Source organism: Haliaeetus leucocephalus, unplaced genomic scaffold (genome assembly GCF_000737465.1).
Source record: "Haliaeetus leucocephalus isolate CR32 unplaced genomic scaffold, Haliaeetus_leucocephalus-4.0 Scaffold451, whole genome shotgun sequence".
Taxonomy (NCBI): domain Eukaryota; kingdom Metazoa; phylum Chordata; class Aves; order Accipitriformes; family Accipitridae; genus Haliaeetus; species Haliaeetus leucocephalus.
In genome coordinates, this window is record NW_010972887.1 from 8186407 (window position 1) to 8204226 (window position 17820).

At 38.8% G+C, this 17820-nt stretch overlaps 1 protein-coding gene across 4 annotated transcripts in view; it reads left to right on the forward strand.

The window, feature by feature from the left end:
- Nucleotides 1-17820, forward strand: part of KIF5C (kinesin family member 5C) — an 86037-nt gene that overhangs the window by 34652 nt on the left and 33565 nt on the right. For all 4 annotated transcript variants that reach the window (XM_010575202.1, XM_010575201.1, XM_010575203.1 and 1 more), the window contains exons 4-11: nucleotides 2981-3085; nucleotides 5770-5818; nucleotides 6703-6758; nucleotides 7684-7771; nucleotides 9814-9938; nucleotides 11992-12096; nucleotides 12440-12588; nucleotides 16940-17088. In XM_010575202.1, the coding sequence (XP_010573504.1) occupies nucleotides 2981-3085; nucleotides 5770-5818; nucleotides 6703-6758; nucleotides 7684-7771; nucleotides 9814-9938; nucleotides 11992-12096; nucleotides 12440-12588; nucleotides 16940-17088 (826 nt within the window). The remainder of the gene's footprint in view (nucleotides 1-2980; nucleotides 3086-5769; nucleotides 5819-6702; nucleotides 6759-7683; nucleotides 7772-9813; nucleotides 9939-11991; nucleotides 12097-12439; nucleotides 12589-16939; nucleotides 17089-17820) is intronic.

Below are 17820 nucleotides of genomic sequence, written 5' to 3' on the forward strand. Positions count from 1 at the left end.
ACTTTCTCCTGTGCTAGATAAAACATTTGCCAACCTGTATAGCAGGATAGATACCTTCTTAAGAATTACATATTTTTGCCCATAAGATTGTATTGATGGGCTTTGACCTTACAGCAGTTTTCAATACTAGGTCCCTATAGATTGTAGTCATTATGCCAACATCCTGAAATAAAACAGCACTGTCTCAAATGTTACACTTCACTAGCCACTGTCTGCCTGCTGTGTTTAAATGTGGAAATTAATGTTCTTATTAAAATGAGAGGCTTTAATGAGCAGCGAACACTCTGTCTGGGTGTTTTGGGGGAGTTTACTAACTGCAATGTCAGCATGGCAGCAGCAGCACATTTCTCCAACCTCTTTCTGAGGTTACAGCTAAATCCATGAGAGTGGGTTTTTTGTTCTTCTTCCAGCTTTGCAGTGAATAGCCTACCTTTACCATTCTCTTCCCTTCCAGTTTATGGTCTCCATAAATTATAGTGGGACCTGCTTCAATCATCTCTTGTTTTAATAAAAATCCATTTATAATAGAGGAAAAATGAGTATTTTCAATGCATCACAGACTGCTGGGGTTACAGCATTTTAAAGATCTTAACTCTTTCTTTATTGCATTCGTTGAACATGATCTTGCTTCACTGAAGTTTTTACTGACTTAAGTAGTGCGAAGGCCCAAGCCCAAAAAGTTGTACATGCGGTGGTTGAGTTACATGCACATTCAATCATGTTTTACAGATTGATTTCTCTTCTGAGCTAGAGAAAGCTATATAAAGGAAAGCATAATTATTACAGGGCTTGTTGGGGTTGGGGGCATGTTTAATTAAATACTTTTATAAGCTGCCACTTCCCCACAATGGTTAGGGGATATGTTTACCTGGTGCAGTGATTCCAGAGCTGATGCACCTCTGTGCAGACAGAAATCTCTGCAACACAACTTTGAATTCAAACCATCCTTTGGCTGAGCCAACAACCCAGCTTGATCAAAGCTGCTGTAGAAAAGGGGGCACTGCAAAGCTCCAGCATTTCTGGTTCTGTAGCTGCTTTTGCTGCATTTTGCAGTACTTTATAGTGTAGACATACCTTTGGTTGGATTTGTGCGCAGTGAAGAAGTATCAGCAACTCTCTGTTTATCCTAGTTTAGGAGAAACTCCTTTCCCCTCTTTGGGAAAACTCCGTGCAGTAATACAGGGTATTCAGTTGGTTTCAGTGAACTTTTCAACGACTTCTTCAGGGAGATGGGATGGATAGTGTGAAAATTGTATTGCAGTCTGTTCAATAACAGTGCTGTGTGCTGGAACTGAGGGCTGTGCTGGCAAGGTAAAACAAAGTGTTGGGGTTTGTTTTAAGTGTGTGTTTGTGCATACAAGTTTTCCCCTCCATCAGGGATTTAGCTTATTTAATCACGCTCTTTTTCATTCTCATAGTCTGAAATAAAATAGTGTATCATATGACAAGGACTTTTTAGTTTTTGAGAAGCTTAATAGGATGTTTGATATGGTATAGCACTTAACTGCTTCTGCTGCAGAAGGTAATATTATTTGTATAATATAAATATTTGTATAATATAAATAAAATATTCACAGTTTAGATACAGCTGAGTGCTGCTTTATAGGGAGGGCAGTCAGCAATGTAACTGATTCATCTATATTCCCTCCCCTTTTTTCTCCAAGATGTGTATGTATTTTGAGGGCAGAAACCTAGTAACTGCTCTAAATACAGGCTTTGAGATAGAGGGAGAGAATATGTCAGTTCTTTGTGTTAAATTTCCTTCATCCTAGGTTGATGCTTAGAATTTGACTGTCATTTACACCAGCTTTAGCATAAGGGAAGTGATGTCTAGGAAGACCATATTCGAGTATACTAATAAAGGCTGAGGAACTTGGAAAACAGGTCAATGTGACCCACTAGTCATTCACAAACATGCATAATATTGAAAAGCTCATGTACATGTGTATGATTTTCTTTCTATTTTGCTAAAAAAAATTTGGTGTTTAAGAATCTTTAGCAATTACAGATCAAATCTGACTTCCCATGATTTGGAATTGTATGGTTATCCACTATATTTAAAAAAAAAATATTCCCTTCCACTATTTGGAGTAAGATGCTTTGTTGTGCTGATATGGGCAGTATTACTTAGAAAAAAGATATACTCAAAACGTATATTAGAGTTTCTAGATGCTATGTTCTGGTGGAGTCTTACGACTACTGACTTGTTATTGCATATTTAAGCAGTTTCATAAAACATTTGGAAATAACAAAACAGTATATGCTATAGCCAGAAAAGGTTTTTATTTCAAGTTTATATTTCTATTCAGTTTTCAAGTGGTGTTAGCTTTCCTGTATGTGTATGGCTTTTTGAAAAAGAGCAATGCAACTAAAAGGAGCCACGCAGCCAGGGAAATTGTTGTTTTTAGTTAATATTCAGTTCTTGAAAGAATAGAGGAAGGTAGTTGTGCAAATTAACATGGAGAACAGTAGTGTTTGTAAGGCACGGTTCTCTGGCAATAGGCCCAGCAAGCTCAAATCAGAATATATTACTCTAATCCCCAAATCCCCGCAACCCAGATTTCCCTTTAGCTTTCTAGCATAGTGGTGAAAGAGAAACAAAATGCTTTAATACTTCTTGTTTCTGACATGTTTCCAAATATCTGATTTAACTGGGAGAACCGGGCTGTAATTTGTACCTTTGTTTGTGTTTATTCATCTCTCTTTGGTCAGAGAGTGACAGTGTAAATAGCGGCAGGACAGCATGCTTGGCAAATGGCAGGAGCTGACAAAAGAAATAGGTGCTCCGTCGGGTGAAGAGTGCTAATGCTTCAAGTCGTTCTGCCACCTTTTCTGTGCACTTATATCAAGCAAATGCCCCCCAGAGCAGCAGACACGTTCATAGGGGCCCGCTGGAGGAAGGTGTGTTTGGACAAGGCTCGCTCCTCTCTGGTACCTGAGCAAGGCTTTCCAAGTTAACGGTTTGGTTCTGTGTCCGCAGGGGAAGCTGCACGACCCTCAGCTCATGGGAATCATTCCGAGAATTGCACATGACATCTTTGATCACATCTATTCCATGGATGAAAACCTGGAGTTTCATATAAAGGTAAATGCGGAATGACGTGTTACGTAACGGGTCGGATGGAAGAAAGTTGAGCTGGATGGGAAATGTACACTCATGCTATAACATTGTGCTGCAGAATTTTTCCTTTCTGCCTTTTATAGCTCAAAAACCCATTACGTTACTGAGGATATTTACTAGGAGTAATCTAATACAGTTAGTTACTAGCCTTTGGCGGAAGTTTTTCTTGAGCATGTTTTCAGCTCAGGTTTGCTAGTCTGTTGATTGCCTTGTCTCTCACTAGAGTTGATAGGCTAGCCAACATGGTAAGAAAACACTTATTTCACTGCAGCTTCTCCAAAGACTGTGCCTCAGCCCTACTAGTTATGGCCATAAATACCATTGATCTGCATGACGTTTGTGAGAATACTGATGTGTTGTTCCTATCTCAAGGATGTAAACAGTCCTCCTTAATATGTGGGTTTGAAATGGAGGAGAGATGGCTTTGGGCAATTAAGGAAGCATATTTAGAAGTAATTTTTAGCTCAAAAGCTTATGTCTGGGTTCCTTAAAATGGTGGTCTAAGTCTCGATTTGAACAGCTACTATGTTTTACCATGTCCCTAGCTTGATATCAACCATATGATCTCTCAAATTTTTTGAGTGACCTTTAATTCCTACCGTTCATCCGGTCTCCGGGGGAGCTGCCAGCCATGGGGGGGCATTGGTCCATCTGGCAGAGTTGGGGTCAGGCTACAGCTTGCTTCCAAGCAGACATCAGTAAAATTACCCAGTAGATTGCAGGAAAAATGAGTACTCCTCTGTGTCGTCCCTCCCCCAAAACACACAAAATATAACTAGATGGCTTCAGTAAAGTTAAGTAGCTGAGCACAGGTAGAATGTGAAAGCACTGTCCGTTCTCCTACTGTGACCAGGTGATGCTCTCTAAGAATGGAGCTCTCCTCCTCCTCTGTCCCTCTCATGCCTAGAAGTTAGAGATGAGTGACTTTTTAGTGCTACTTGCATTAAAGCCCTTGAAGCACTTCTGGGGGTATATATGTGTGTACATATATTCTAATAATCTAGCAGAGTACCTCTGAATGAGCTGCTGATCTTCTGGAAGGACTAGGTCATTTTGTATTGAGAACCTTCTTAGCAGTGCCTGTTTGTGGGGGTGCTCATGAAGTACAGTCAGAAGAAGCAGCCTTGTGAAGTACAAATAAACCATCTAAATATTTTAATAGACCTTAGATTGTAAAATATTGAGCTGCTTAAGAAGAGAGGCCCCTGAATTTTCATAGAAATGGCTTCCGTAGAAGTGACACTGATTTCTTTTCATCATCTGTAAAGCTGTCCTGTGGCTACTGCTATTCTACATGATAGCACTTGGATACCAACAGATGGGGACCCCGTTGTACAAGACGTGGTAAATTCCTGTCCCGGCAGAAGATTATCACTTCATAAATCATGTTCTGCCAGCACTGAATTGTTTCAGTGGTTTCCTATTGTAGTTGACATTTATGAATATCTTAACAGAAAAGCTGCCTAAATAGCAATGAATGAGTGAGTGATTATACAAGGAGCTGTCATCGAGAGAAATGCATGTTCTGTCATTGGGAGCAAGAATTTAACCAAACTGTCACACTCTTTTAATAACTGAGCCAACGCTGAAAATTAATATCTTTTTTTCTCTCTCCCTCTTTAATAGAGACCCGTTTAGAACAGGGAGGGGAACTTGGTATCTCCTCTGTGTGTTGGTCCTCAGCAGTGTGTTAATAGAATACTATAAAGCACGTGAGTTAAGTCTGTTGAAATGAGCTGGTCCAGAGGATGGCTTTAAAGGGGACACAGGTGAAGTAAATGCACAAAAGCAAAATATATCTGTATTTAATAGCAGTGGTCACATAGGAAGATCAACTCATCAGTATAAAAAAAAACAGACATAATTTATTTTTCACAAGAGAAAATGATACTTTACTAAATAGCTAGGGTTTATGGATACCTAGAATTTAGACATCTAGTATTCTAGCTAAATAATCCCTGGATAAAGTTTATTTAGGGTATGGTTAGGCACCATGCCCCTAACACATTTCTGTTTGCTTCTGTGAGTCAAATACACTTTTATTAAAAGAGTCATTCATTCATTCTCCCTCTCATTAATTTTTTTTTTTTTTTTCCTGAGGACAATTGTCTCTGTTACAGAAAAGTTCATTTTCAGTTTCTTCTTTGGGACTTGATTCAAGACAGAACTTCTACATATGCTTCATTTAAAAGTTTAATTTAATCTGTATTGCTTAGGCTTATGTAACTTGTCTGTTAAACCACTGAAGGTGCTATCTGCTTTTGTGCTGGTGAATATCAATATACCTCTTACAGTTGTCAAATGTCCCTCCTCATGATGCAGCTGTACTGATATGATAATTGTTGAATTCACTTGATTCTGTCCAATATTTTTGCCAATTTTACCTGTGTAAGAAAAAAAAAAAAAAAGGATGATGAGAGTTTTTGTATACTTTCCTGATGAATCTTTGATAAATGGAGAAAGACCAATGACTTGTAAATCGTTCAAAATACAAGTATGTTCACATGAAAGATGCAAGTCAAACTATGTGGGGGGTGGGTTTCATTTTTTCTTTGGTGCTTTTTATTTTGACAGATATGGAAATATAGGTACAGAGACTTTTCAATTGCCAAAGTTTAAATCGGTAATGTTTATGATTATTTAATTAGGTTTCCTACTTTGAGATATATTTGGACAAAATAAGGGACCTACTTGATGGTAAGTTCTGCATTTCCCATGTGGTAAGTTCTGCATTTCTTAAGTGTTTTTTGGCTTGGTATAGTACTTTGAATCAACGCTTAAGGGGAAAGAGTTACGTTCTTTGAGAGGGATTTAAATTTAAGCTGTATGACAGGGTTTGTGAAAGAGAATTTTGCAATTTAAGTTATCTGATCTCTGACTCTTGCACAGTTACTTCTGCAGTGCTACATAGCTTGATTATAAATCAGTGAGTACAGAGAATTTTACATACTTCAAAGCAGGTCTGAGCCTCATTGGCATTGTATATTCTTGAAGTAAAACAGTAATTTAAAAATGTATATACTGTTCTGTTGAGGTTTTTCTGTTAAATTTAGAATACATTCAATTCAACTTATTCCTTGCTTTGCCTCTGTTAGGTAGAGTCTGTTGGGAGTGATCTCTCTCTCTTACAGCTTGTGTCTCTGTATATATGTGCTGTGTGTTAATGAAAGTGTGAATTGTCTGTGTTTGAATCAGTCTGAAGACAGGGAAATGTATGCTAATGGTAACACAAAACCAGGAACCTGTATTTGTGCTTTTTTGAATTCCAGTGAGGAGTTCTGTCTCTTTTGAAATTCTTGCTGGTTTGGCAAAATCCAGCTTGGTCTGTGTTTATTTTATTAAACCAAGCAATAAACAAAAGCTTTTGTGCCATAAAGTTAACTTTAAAGAAACAGGTACAAGATTGACAGAACAAGAAATGAGTTTTATATAACAGAAATATTTGTAGTTCATAAGGAGTGGGAAGCGACTACAATTCTCATTTGCAAATTTAATACATTCATGATATTCGTCTGTCATGCCTACAGTTGACACATTATTACCTGTGGAATATTCCTGATGATGTCCATCTTTTTTTCTAGTGTCAAAGACAAACCTCGCTGTACATGAAGATAAAAACAGAGTTCCATATGTTAAGGTACAAGGAAAATTTGATGCTCCGTTTTTCATTCTTTCTCACCTATGCATTTATTTACACATTTCCATTTGTATCTCGGTGCATTTGCTGAAATGGTTCAACTCTTGTTCGAGTCTTGAATGTTCAAGCAGTATTGGTCCTTGGATTTAAACAGTTTCCTGAAATATTAATGGGCTTGAATCATGTTTGCTTTATTTTCCTGACTTCAAACATTTACATTTTGTTAGTATGGTGTTAAATTTTAGGTATTCATATTCCGTTTCATGTCAGCCGTGAAAGAGAACATCTTGAGAAGAATTTTGTTCTTTAATATCTTGTTGCATAGATGCTGTAATCTCGCAATGTTTTAGAATAGATTTGTTGGGTTAGGAATTTGTTTTATGACTTCCTGGGCCCTCCCTTAAATGTGATATACTTGTTATGAACATATGTGAGCCTTAATAATATATGTACAATATTATTCCATTTATTCTCATCCTGGTGAGGGCAAAAAAAATTTGATTAAAATAAATCCTTCAGTAATACTGCATTAGGGCAGAGAACAAGGACTATGCATCTTGTCTTACAGTTTGAGAGAGAAAAACTAATTTGGGTATGGAATCTAACCCAAATTAGTAACAGGAATATATGCCGTATCATTCCATGTGGTCTACGTATAGAAACTCTTTTCTGCTGCATGTTTGAATTTGATGGAGTCTTTAATGTTGTGAAAGAAAATTGTCTCTCAAGTTATCCCGTGGACTCCTCCTGAAAGTCATACAAAGGCATGTTTTGGTCCGTTGCCTCGCTAATGATCATGTTGGATGTTGATGGTTCTTCTAATTATTTTGTTCATCAGTGCTAATGACATAGACATCTTCCTGATGGCATTTGGAGTACTAGGACATTTCCTAAACTTTTCTGTTTTCAACTTGCATATTTCTAGGGTTGTACAGAAAGATTTGTATCTAGTCCTGAAGAAGTTTTGGATGTCATTGATGAAGGGAAAGCAAACCGTCATGTAGCTGTTACAAGTAAGTATTCTGTGGAACCTTTTCTGGCCACAAAGTGTGGGTGTTTGTAGCTTCCTAGTGGTGTATTGATTCTTCCTGTTCATGTGAACGATGTAATGATGCACAAATTGTAATGCTTTCAAATTAATAGAGCTGTACTTTTTTTACCGCTTCACTGCATACAGAAACATTTATTGACTTTCAGCTTTGAGAACTCCTGAATTTAATATATGGCATTATATAGTATTGTTATATAAAACTTCAAAATATGTATTGTTACACATAGTATAGATATTTTGAAATGATGTGTAACTGAAATAATGTACGTACATTCTACTTTGTGCTACAAGTCAAGAACTTGGAGCAATTCACTGGTCAAACGGCAGGCAAAGACTGCCAAGCAGTTATCAGACTCTGCCTGTTTACCTCTTGCAAGTCATCCTAGTGAAGCAGTGACTTGGACTGAGTTCCAACGATGGCAAAGCAAATGAATCTTTCCGAATTAAAAAACATAATAATCACTTCAGCCCGTGCCAAATTTGTTGATGTTGTGTTGCATGCAGCCTACTAGCATTAGCGTGATAAATAGGGCAGGTATCTTTGTCCTGCTTCCCAACTTATACTGTAAGATGTCTTTGATCCAAACAGTGAGCTTGGCAGAACCTCAGCTTGTAACTCAAATCTTGGTGGTGGCGTGGGTTTTGGGGGATGGGTTTGTTTTTGTTGGGTGGTGGTTTTTTTGTTGTTTGTTTGTTTTTTTTAAATTTTATTTTATTTTTTATGATGCAGTAGGCAACTTCTTTCTCTTCCATGTCTCTACCTTCTTGCTTTGGTAAATACTATGTTGCTTTAGCTTCCCCATGCCTTTCTCTTCATACTAATAGAAACGTATTCTCTTTTTTCTGAGTAATGTTTCCTCCCGTTGTTTCTGCTATTCTGATTTAACAAAAAATATCCAGATACACCTTTTGCTGTGATACTACCTGTTGCATTTGATGCGTACAGAAAAGTTCTGACAAAAGTTGACAGAGAATGAATTTTACCTAGACTGAAATGGTGAGGAGCAAATTTAGAATTCTTATTGAAAACAAATGAGTTTGGAGATGGAGGAGAAAAAGGGAATTCAGATAAATATAAATATTGCTGTGAATGTGAATGGGGAAAGGTGGTAGTGGATTTTAAAGTGACAGAGAAAATAGAGAAAACGGATGAAAGTGGTTTACTGATTCATAATGTTTTCTTTTTGCTACTTTATGAAACTTCAAGCATGACATGGTTACAGTCAAACTTGAATAAGTGGAAGCTGAAACTGTAGCTGCCTGTGTTTTACCTGCTGCCTGGGTGAAGGGGGATTTTTAATTACATAAGCAATAAAAATCACTCTAAAATTTTAACTTAAATAATATGGTTTTGATGAAAACTTTTGCTAAAATATTGGGAGATCTCCTCACACAATTGCACTGAGACCTGCCCAACTTCTTTTTATTGCTATTATTATTATTTCTCTTTAAATTCTCTTGCTCAGCTCAAAATTATTCCTCTGTCCAGGTTGCTGAACATACATCTTCATTGTAGTTCTGTGTCTAAATAGTGTATGTTATATCACAGCAGGTTTTTTTGTATGAGTTGTCTATAGTCATGACAAAGCATAAGAGGGCAGAACCTTAGTTCTTACGGTATCTGTGAAATTTTATTTTATTATTCTTATGCTATGACTTTTTTTGTTGTTATTTTTTACTATTTCTGGTCAAATTTTATTGCTTCAGTGGAATAAAAAAACTTTCAAAAAGACAGAATAAAATAAAATAAAAAAAAGCTTTTTTCCCAAGGCTGTCATTTGTCATGAAACTGGTTAATTTAGTTGTGCTTGGAGAAAGTAGGAGCTCATTCTGTAGCTCTATTTACAGTTTTTGGTGTAGACACTGCTGTCAGTACAGTGGTCTGGGCTCTCCAGTGAATTGCCTTGTACTTTTGAATTTGTTAGCCATAGGCTAGCTCTGATGCAAAATAATTTCTAGTCAGGTTATAGTCATTTAAACAGAACCTTTCAAATGTGATTGCAGATATGAATGAACACAGCTCAAGGAGCCACAGTATCTTCCTCATTAATATTAAACAAGAGAATGTTGAAACTGAGAAGAAACTCAGTGGAAAGCTTTACTTGGTAGACTTGGCTGGAAGCGAGAAGGTAATCTTTCCTTTTTCGTAAACTGCTGAATGATCCTAGTGGGATCACTCAACTGATCATGTGAATGTGTGTCAGTGCAAAACTAAGCTGGGTTTTACAGAAGTTTTATCTTAGGTTATGATTAGTATGGCAATTTTTTTTTTTTTTTTTTATGTGGGATGGAGAACAGGAGCAGATCAGAACTATTGGTATGAAATGCAAAACCCCCAGATCTGCAATATAGCTTCATTTATAATGGATTGAACCAGTGTACATTTATATAGCTTCACATTTACTTACGGGTATTTGAAGAAAGTAATGTAATTTTAATGTAATTTGTCAAATTAGACAGCTATTTTAATTTGCTTATATTCAGACATGTCCTTTTTCTAGGTTTTTGGTAATTATTTCACAAATTAAATCAATGAAATAACAGCATTTAATGCAGTTATACAGCTGAAGTCTATTTGAAGCTCCCTGAATGACTCTTTTGCTTGTGGTGACTATTTCTCTTTTCCAATATAGAAAAATAATAACCAGAAAAGAACTTGTATCTGTTTACCAAAAGAGTAATGGTCTAGAACAGTACTGCAGTGCAAAAATGTCATTGTTTCCCAGTTCTCATTCTAACTTCTTTTGGAGTGTTCAAATTGTTTAACTGTAAATGAAATAAATAAATTATAAACCTCATCATTTTGCAACGCTATGGAATTCTTTATTCAAGCTGGATCCTGGGTGACAACTGTGCGTGTCAAAATAGTTACTCATGATGAAGCAATGTCTTTCATTGTGGTTACAGATTTCCATTTCTTTCTGAAAATGAGAAGTAAAATAAATGATTTTGTTTGATGGACTGTGGAGCTTTCAGGTTGCTCGTTGGGACACACTAGTTGATAACCCATTGGTACAATATGGAAGCCATTCACCACAGTAATTAATTGTATTAATTTCCATTATTGCATATAATACTAAATGTTAAATTAAAAACTCCTAGTGGTGTTTAGAAAATGAGTTCCTAGTCAGGCTCTACTCTCCTCTGAAAACTACACTTTTGTGGTTCATTACGTTTGTTTGGACATTGTACAGAAAACCTGAAATAAGGGTTTCCTTGGTAGATTGTCTTCTTAAAAGATACAGTTATGTTTCCTTTTTTGTCATGTGGCATTTTTAGAGGAAAGTACAGATACTGTAGTTTTAATGTAGTGTGGTGGGTTGACCCTGGCTGGAGGCCAGGTGCTGACCAAAGCTGCTCCATCACTCCCTTCCTCAGCTGGGCAGGGGAGAGAAAATATAACGAAAGGCTCGTGGGTCAAGATAAGGACAGGGAGAGATCACTCAACCAATTACTGTCACAGGCAAAATAGACTCGACTTGGGGAAAATTAATTTATTGCCAATCAAACCAGAGTAGGATAATGAGAAATAAAACCAAATCTTAAAACACCTTCCCCCCCACCCCTCCCTTCTTCCTGGGCTCAACTTTATTCCTGAATTCTCTCCCTCCTCCCCCCCAGCAGCGCAGGGGGATGGGGAATGGGGTTTGGAGTGAGTCCATCACACGTTGTCTCTGCTGCTCCTTCCTCCTCAGGGGCAGGACTCCTCACTCTCTTCCCCTGCTCCAGCGTGGGGTCCCTCCCATGGGAGACAGTCCTCCACCAACTGCTCCAGCGTGGGTCCCTTCCCCAGGCTGCAGTCCTTCAGGCACAGACTGCTCCAGTGTGGGTCCCCTGCGGGGTCACAAGTCCTGCCAGGAGCCTGCTCCAGCGTGGGCTTCCCATGGGGTCCCAGCCTCCTTCGGGCATCCCCCTGCTCCGGCGTGGGGTCCTCCCTGGGCTGCAGGTGGAGATCTGCTCCCCTGTGGACCTCCCTGGGCTACAGGGGGACAGCCTGCCTCACGTATTACAGGCTTCCACTAACAAAGAAGTGCCTATAAAATTCTTCTTCGTGCTGAGGATAAGCTTGCTTTGCTTTTCATCCAAGAGCATCTTTAACTGTTGCACTATCTGCTCTGTAGCTGTATTCGTAGAGGCGCTTGCTGGTAGCTGAGCCTGACTGTTGCCTGCTCTCTTTGGTAGGTCAGCAAAACCGGAGCGGAGGGCGCTGTTCTTGATGAAGCTAAAAATATCAATAAGTCTTTGTCTGCTTTAGGCAATGTGATATCTGCCTTGGCAGAAGGAACTGTAAGTAATCCTGTTTTGTGTTGTTAAAGAATGGCTTTTTATTTATCTGTTTCTTTGCCATGCACGTAAAAAAATAAGCTAATGTTTCAATTCAGAAAGAAGAAAATATTAGCTTTCCAACCACAAACTAGTGACACTTTTGCTATTCTACTAAAGATAGGAAACTAATTCTCAGTGATTTCACTTGAGTGGTTATCCAATCTTAGCACAATCAAAACAATTACTCTTCAGGACTGTGTGCTTCAAATCCATTAAACCTGTCATTGTCAACTAATGTTCTCTCTCATTACAATATCATTATTTTTAAAAAATTGTTCTTGTCTCTTACTTATATTTTGATTAGAAAACCCATGTTCCATACCGAGACAGCAAAATGACCCGAATACTTCAGGATTCCCTTGGTGGGAACTGCAGAACCACCATCGTGATATGCTGTTCTCCTTCTGTGTTCAACGAAGCAGAAACAAAGTCGACCCTGATGTTCGGACAGCGGTGAGTCCTACTCGGCATTAGGCTGAATGGCACTTACTCGGGCTCTTCCGTGTGTTCTGAGCCAGCTGTGCTGAGGGGAGCAAGATGAGTAGGCATTTTAAAATAAGGAGGTTATGGTTTCTGGAGTTGTTCAAAAATAGTACTGGAGCACTTGAGAAAACCGTCTTTTCATTCCCTATGGTACCAGAAAAATAAATGTTAATGTTGGCCAGCAGCTGCACTACTTAGAAGCTCTGGTAATTTTTCCTGCAGAAAGTGCAAAGCGTTATGGTTGTTCCTTGAAATTTTATGGGGAAGATAATGGTATTGGGCAGTTTTCTCTTGGCTAACTCAGTGGAAAATGTTTGGTTTTGCTTTATCTGAGACTGCTCTCAATGCTTTTAAGATGTGTCTTCTCTTTGAATGGCATCTCAGGGATTATTGGTAGGATTGTAAAAAATGTTTTTTAACCTTTAAGAAAAATGAAGAATGTGGACACAGTGTAATATTGACAACTTCAGTAGATTACCATGATAGCTCACAGACATTTTTGTATGATTGAAGCATCTTAACAATTTAGGAACAAGTCCTCAGAAACAAGCAAGGATGAAATAAGTGTGGAAGTGTTCAGAAAGAAAATTTCTCTTCCATATGTGTTAGTTGGCAATAGTCATGTGAAATACATTTGGAAAATTTGTGAAAATAGGTCAGGCTCATTACATAATTACTGCTTTTGTTGTAATTGAGGAGAACTCTGATACTTTGGAAAATTACTCGTTTTCTTTGTGTAAAGCAGAAAGGGAAAATATTAGCAAGTTATGATTGTTTGAAATAGGATTTATTTAATAGTTTGTACAATACAATAAATTTGTCTTTGTCTGAAAATGGGATGTTTTCCACCATACATAGTTTTTCCATCGAAGCCCATACTGTGAAGGAGCATTTTATATTGGCAAGTAAAATCATGTATAAAAAATTAATCTGACAATCTTCTATTAATTCATTGCCCCACTTTTATCGTTTAATGTGAGCTTTCTTTAGATTTGCGTGAGGGAAGGTGATCCCTTTAGTGTATCCATAGGAGAGTACGTCAAAGTGCAGGACAAACAGCTGCAGTGGGGTGCAGTCCCTCTTAATGGAGAGTTGTGGATTAGTGCAGGTTAGGGCTGGAGGACAGTTCTGCAACACGCTCTCCATCTAGCATTGCCAGAACCAGTATTGACTTGTCCTTGTCATCTGCTGCTGGGATTTGTCCAAGGTGGGGAGGGACCCACGTGCTGCAAGCCAGGTAGATGCAAAAAGCATGAATTCCTCTGATCTCCGCTTCCTGTAGCGTTTCCTTCCTTCACTGCAGAACTATAAGCTACTCACTTAAATCACAGCACGCAGGAAAAGCTCCCCAAAGGGAACTTCACAGGTCGCTGCAGTAAGTTTTTATGGAAAAGGACTATAAAAGGAGGAAGTGGTCATTAACATAATCAGGTTAAGGGTTGCTTTGTAGATTTAATTCACTGTTGTATGATGAATATGAGTTTAAGTCAGTGAAGATGTAAGCTTCTCTTGAAATCCAGTATACTATAATGTGTGTTACAGAAATTTTGAGTAAATGCAAATATTAAGATGCAGTAATTAAATGAAGATTGTTAACAACTCTGAAGTATAATGAGTTGCAGTTTTTGTTGATGGTAAAAGTTGAAATGTTTTGGTGGCTCACAGTTTAAACCTCCCCACGTACAATTTTCTGACTGCAGGTGTTTTCAGACGACTGTGAGTCTTGCACCTCTGTAGACCTGAAGAGCAGTTCCAAAGGTCCTCCTAATTCATTCTGGATAAGGCTCCAGGGCAGTAACGCAGCCGCAAGGGACATTTAATTTTAAAAAGATGAGTAGGTACTGTGTTAGGTTTCAGTCTGCTTCCTGTTATGCTGAACTCTCTGTCTGCAGGTATGGTATTAAATAGAAAGAAATGTAGGCAGTAAAATATAATAGCTCAGATTAAGGGGATTAAAAGGTAGTGTAGCATTTTTAAAATTATTTTATTTTTTTAATCTAGATTAAAAGGGGTTTGCGTTTGCTCTGTAACGTGTAACAGTGCTCCAGGATCTCAGGGAGGTTGTATGCTTGGGCACTAGAGGAAATCCAGTTTCTGTGTTATTTCCATTTCTCTTGGTTTCATTTCTCTTTTCAGTAATCGGTGAAACTTGCCTTTCTGTTTGGGGCAAACTAATTTTCAAACCAGTTCTGCATACCCTGGCTAGAAGAGCTTGGAGAGTGATGTGACATGACTAACACTTTTCTAGGAAAAGGAACATTTTTAAAGTGTTCCTTACAGAGGACTAGGATGTCAGCTGAAGGAACTGGGAAAGTAGCTAAATACTTTGTGAGAGTGGTTGGTTGAGGTTTATTATGGGGTCTTTGTTTGCTTAAAAGCTATAGAATTGGGCTGAAATAGGAGTTCCTTGTGGAGAGCATTTAATTGTAAGAAAGGAAATACAAGTAGGAGGACTGATGATGCACTAGACCTGCAGAGCAGCACACATACTATACATACACAGTGTTATTTGTTAGCATTTGGGATAGGAATATTGCTGTCTACAGGAAGTGGTTTCTTTTACAGGCTCTTCGGTTGTGATGTTGCATTTTTCTGATGTGACAGTATAAGGACCTGAATAACATTAAAGGGAAGGTATATGAGTCATGGGTGATTACTGGTTCCTCCATTTCTTCCTAGCAAAAAAGAATTATGTCACCATTAAAATAAGTGTCAGGAGTAAAATTCATCTTAGCAGGTCCACTTATACTAATCAACGTGTGCATGTGCTCCTCTGTTAGTAGCAAGTCGGTTTCTTCTCTTTCTGCTCATCTTTTCTTGTGTTTTTATATTATTTTTAATTTTAGTTGCCTGTAAGTACTTCATCCATCATTAGGGTAACACAGTCGATAAACTTTATGGTGTGGCATTTTTTTCCCCGGTACAGTTAAATGAGTGGAAACTTGAGCCGTGCTTTTGGCAGAGACAGTATGTAAAAGCTAACCATTAGGCATTATTTTAGAACTACAGGGTTATTTTTAAATATTCCTAAGGTAATAAAACTCCTGCTTGCCACATAGCGCAAATCACTGGAGCACAGTTTGGAGTATGAGGTACAGAAATGGGAGTGTTTTCTTGCTGACAAAACAAACTTTCAGGATTTTTAGTGATTAGCCACACTTTTAAGGGTGCTTTAGAATCAGTAAGTGGAGGTGTGAAGAAAATATTTAAGATCATGTGCTCGCCCCAAAGGAGAGTCAGCCAGTGCATCTATAGCCCATTCCCAGATGTAGTTTCTTGCATGGGTGTTTCAGCCTACTCTTTACAAACCGGTGGGAGGTTTGTCTGTTATCCTTTACTTAGCCTCTATTTTATTAATAACACTGGAGTCATTTGGAGGGACTCGGTGTCAGAGCAGTGAAGAGCAAAGATCTGAAGCTTTCTTAATTCATACTGATTTGTTTGCGTTTTCTTTTTAAATGTGGATTTGCTAGAGTAGGTGCAATGCATCTTTTTCTGCTTGCTTTGCATTTTCTAGTGCAATTGTTTAGGTTCAGTTGGAGCTAAGCCCTTTCACAATAATGAAGTGGTGGTGGTTGTTGTTAGAAGGGTTTAAATTTTGTGATATTTTTGCCTAGAGAGGCAGTAACTTGTGAGCCTGCCTACAGTGGCCCAGTCATGAGTTCAGCCTCCCTCCCCCCGAGAGCCTTCCTCAGCCCAGCAGTAACCCAGTTACCTGATGGTGACCCGCAATTCTCCTCCTTCCTTTCTTTCCACCCCCAAAAATGTATTTGAAAGTGCCGTTTGGCTTTTAAGAAGGATAAATTTCCATATCTCTGCTTCCATGCGTTGATATCCTTCACACTGTGACGCTTGAAATATGGCTGAGTTTTGTTGGTGGAGCTTAAGGGTTGGTTGTTAAGGGATGGGACAAGCCCGTGGTCGGACACTGGTGTGGGGTAATCTACGGTGGGTGCCAGGCCAGGAGGAGCTGCGAGGTGACAGCTTACCTATTAGAGCAGTAATGACAGGACTTGGTTTTATCCTTAATCCAAGAACAGTTTCCAGAGCTGCTTTCTTTGGAAGAATCTGAAGAGGCAGATCCATGTCTAACTGGTCCCTGGCTGCTGGATTTTGATACAGAAAACTTTCTATTGAGGCTTCCAGGTAGTAACGGTACTGAGGGTTTGAAGGCAAACTGAATTGTGGCATTGCACTTTAGAAAATAAATTGCAAATGTTTAGTAGTTTCCCTTTGTGTTACGGAAACATTTCTGAATCTTTACTGTTGTATTGAGATAAAAGTTGCAGAGCAACTGACACTTTCTGGTTTCATTGTGCAGAGCTAAGACGATTAAGAACACGGTCTCTGTGAATCTGGAGCTGACTGCGGAGGAGTGGAAGAAAAAGTACGAGAAGGAGAAGGACAAAAATAAGAGTCTAAAGAATGTTATCCAGCATCTAGAGCTGGAACTGAACAGGTGGAGAAATGGTACGTACCAGAAAATGGGAATGGGTACATGTCTTTGTATTTTTAAGTTACGTATGTTTAAATCTTGCCTTAAATCACAAGAGTCATACTAATTCTAAGCTCACCATTCAGAGTTGTCACTCATGCTTCATAATAATAACTGAAATGTGAAGAAGCAAAAACCAGGAAACCAGCAGCAGCCATTTACAGAAGGTACCATTTTACATGCCAAAACTAGTGTGATATCAGATGTAGAGAATACAGGAAGGCATCAATAATGTTTAATAATGTGTTGTGGTTTAACCTCAGCCAGCAACCAAGCACCACGCAGCTGCTCGCTCACTTTCCCCCCCGCCCAATGGGATGGGGGAGAGAATCGGAAGGGTAAAAGTGAGAAAACTTGTGGGCTGAGATGAAGACACTTTAATAGGGAAAGCAAAAGCCATGCACGCAGGCAAAGCAAAACAAGGAATTAATTCATCACTTCCCATGGGCAGGCAGGTGTTCAGCCATCTCCAGGAAAGCAGGGCTTCATCATGTGTAATGGTTTCTTGGGAAGACAAATGGCATCACTCTGAACGTCCACCCCCTTCCTTCTTCTTCCTCCAGTTTTATATGCTGAGTGTGAGGTTGTATGGTCTGGGATATCCCTTGGGTCAGTCGGGGTCAGCTGTCCCAGCTGTGTCCCCTCCCAACTCTTTGTGCCCCCCCATCCTCCTCGTGGCTGGGGTGGGGTGAGAAGCAGAACAGCCC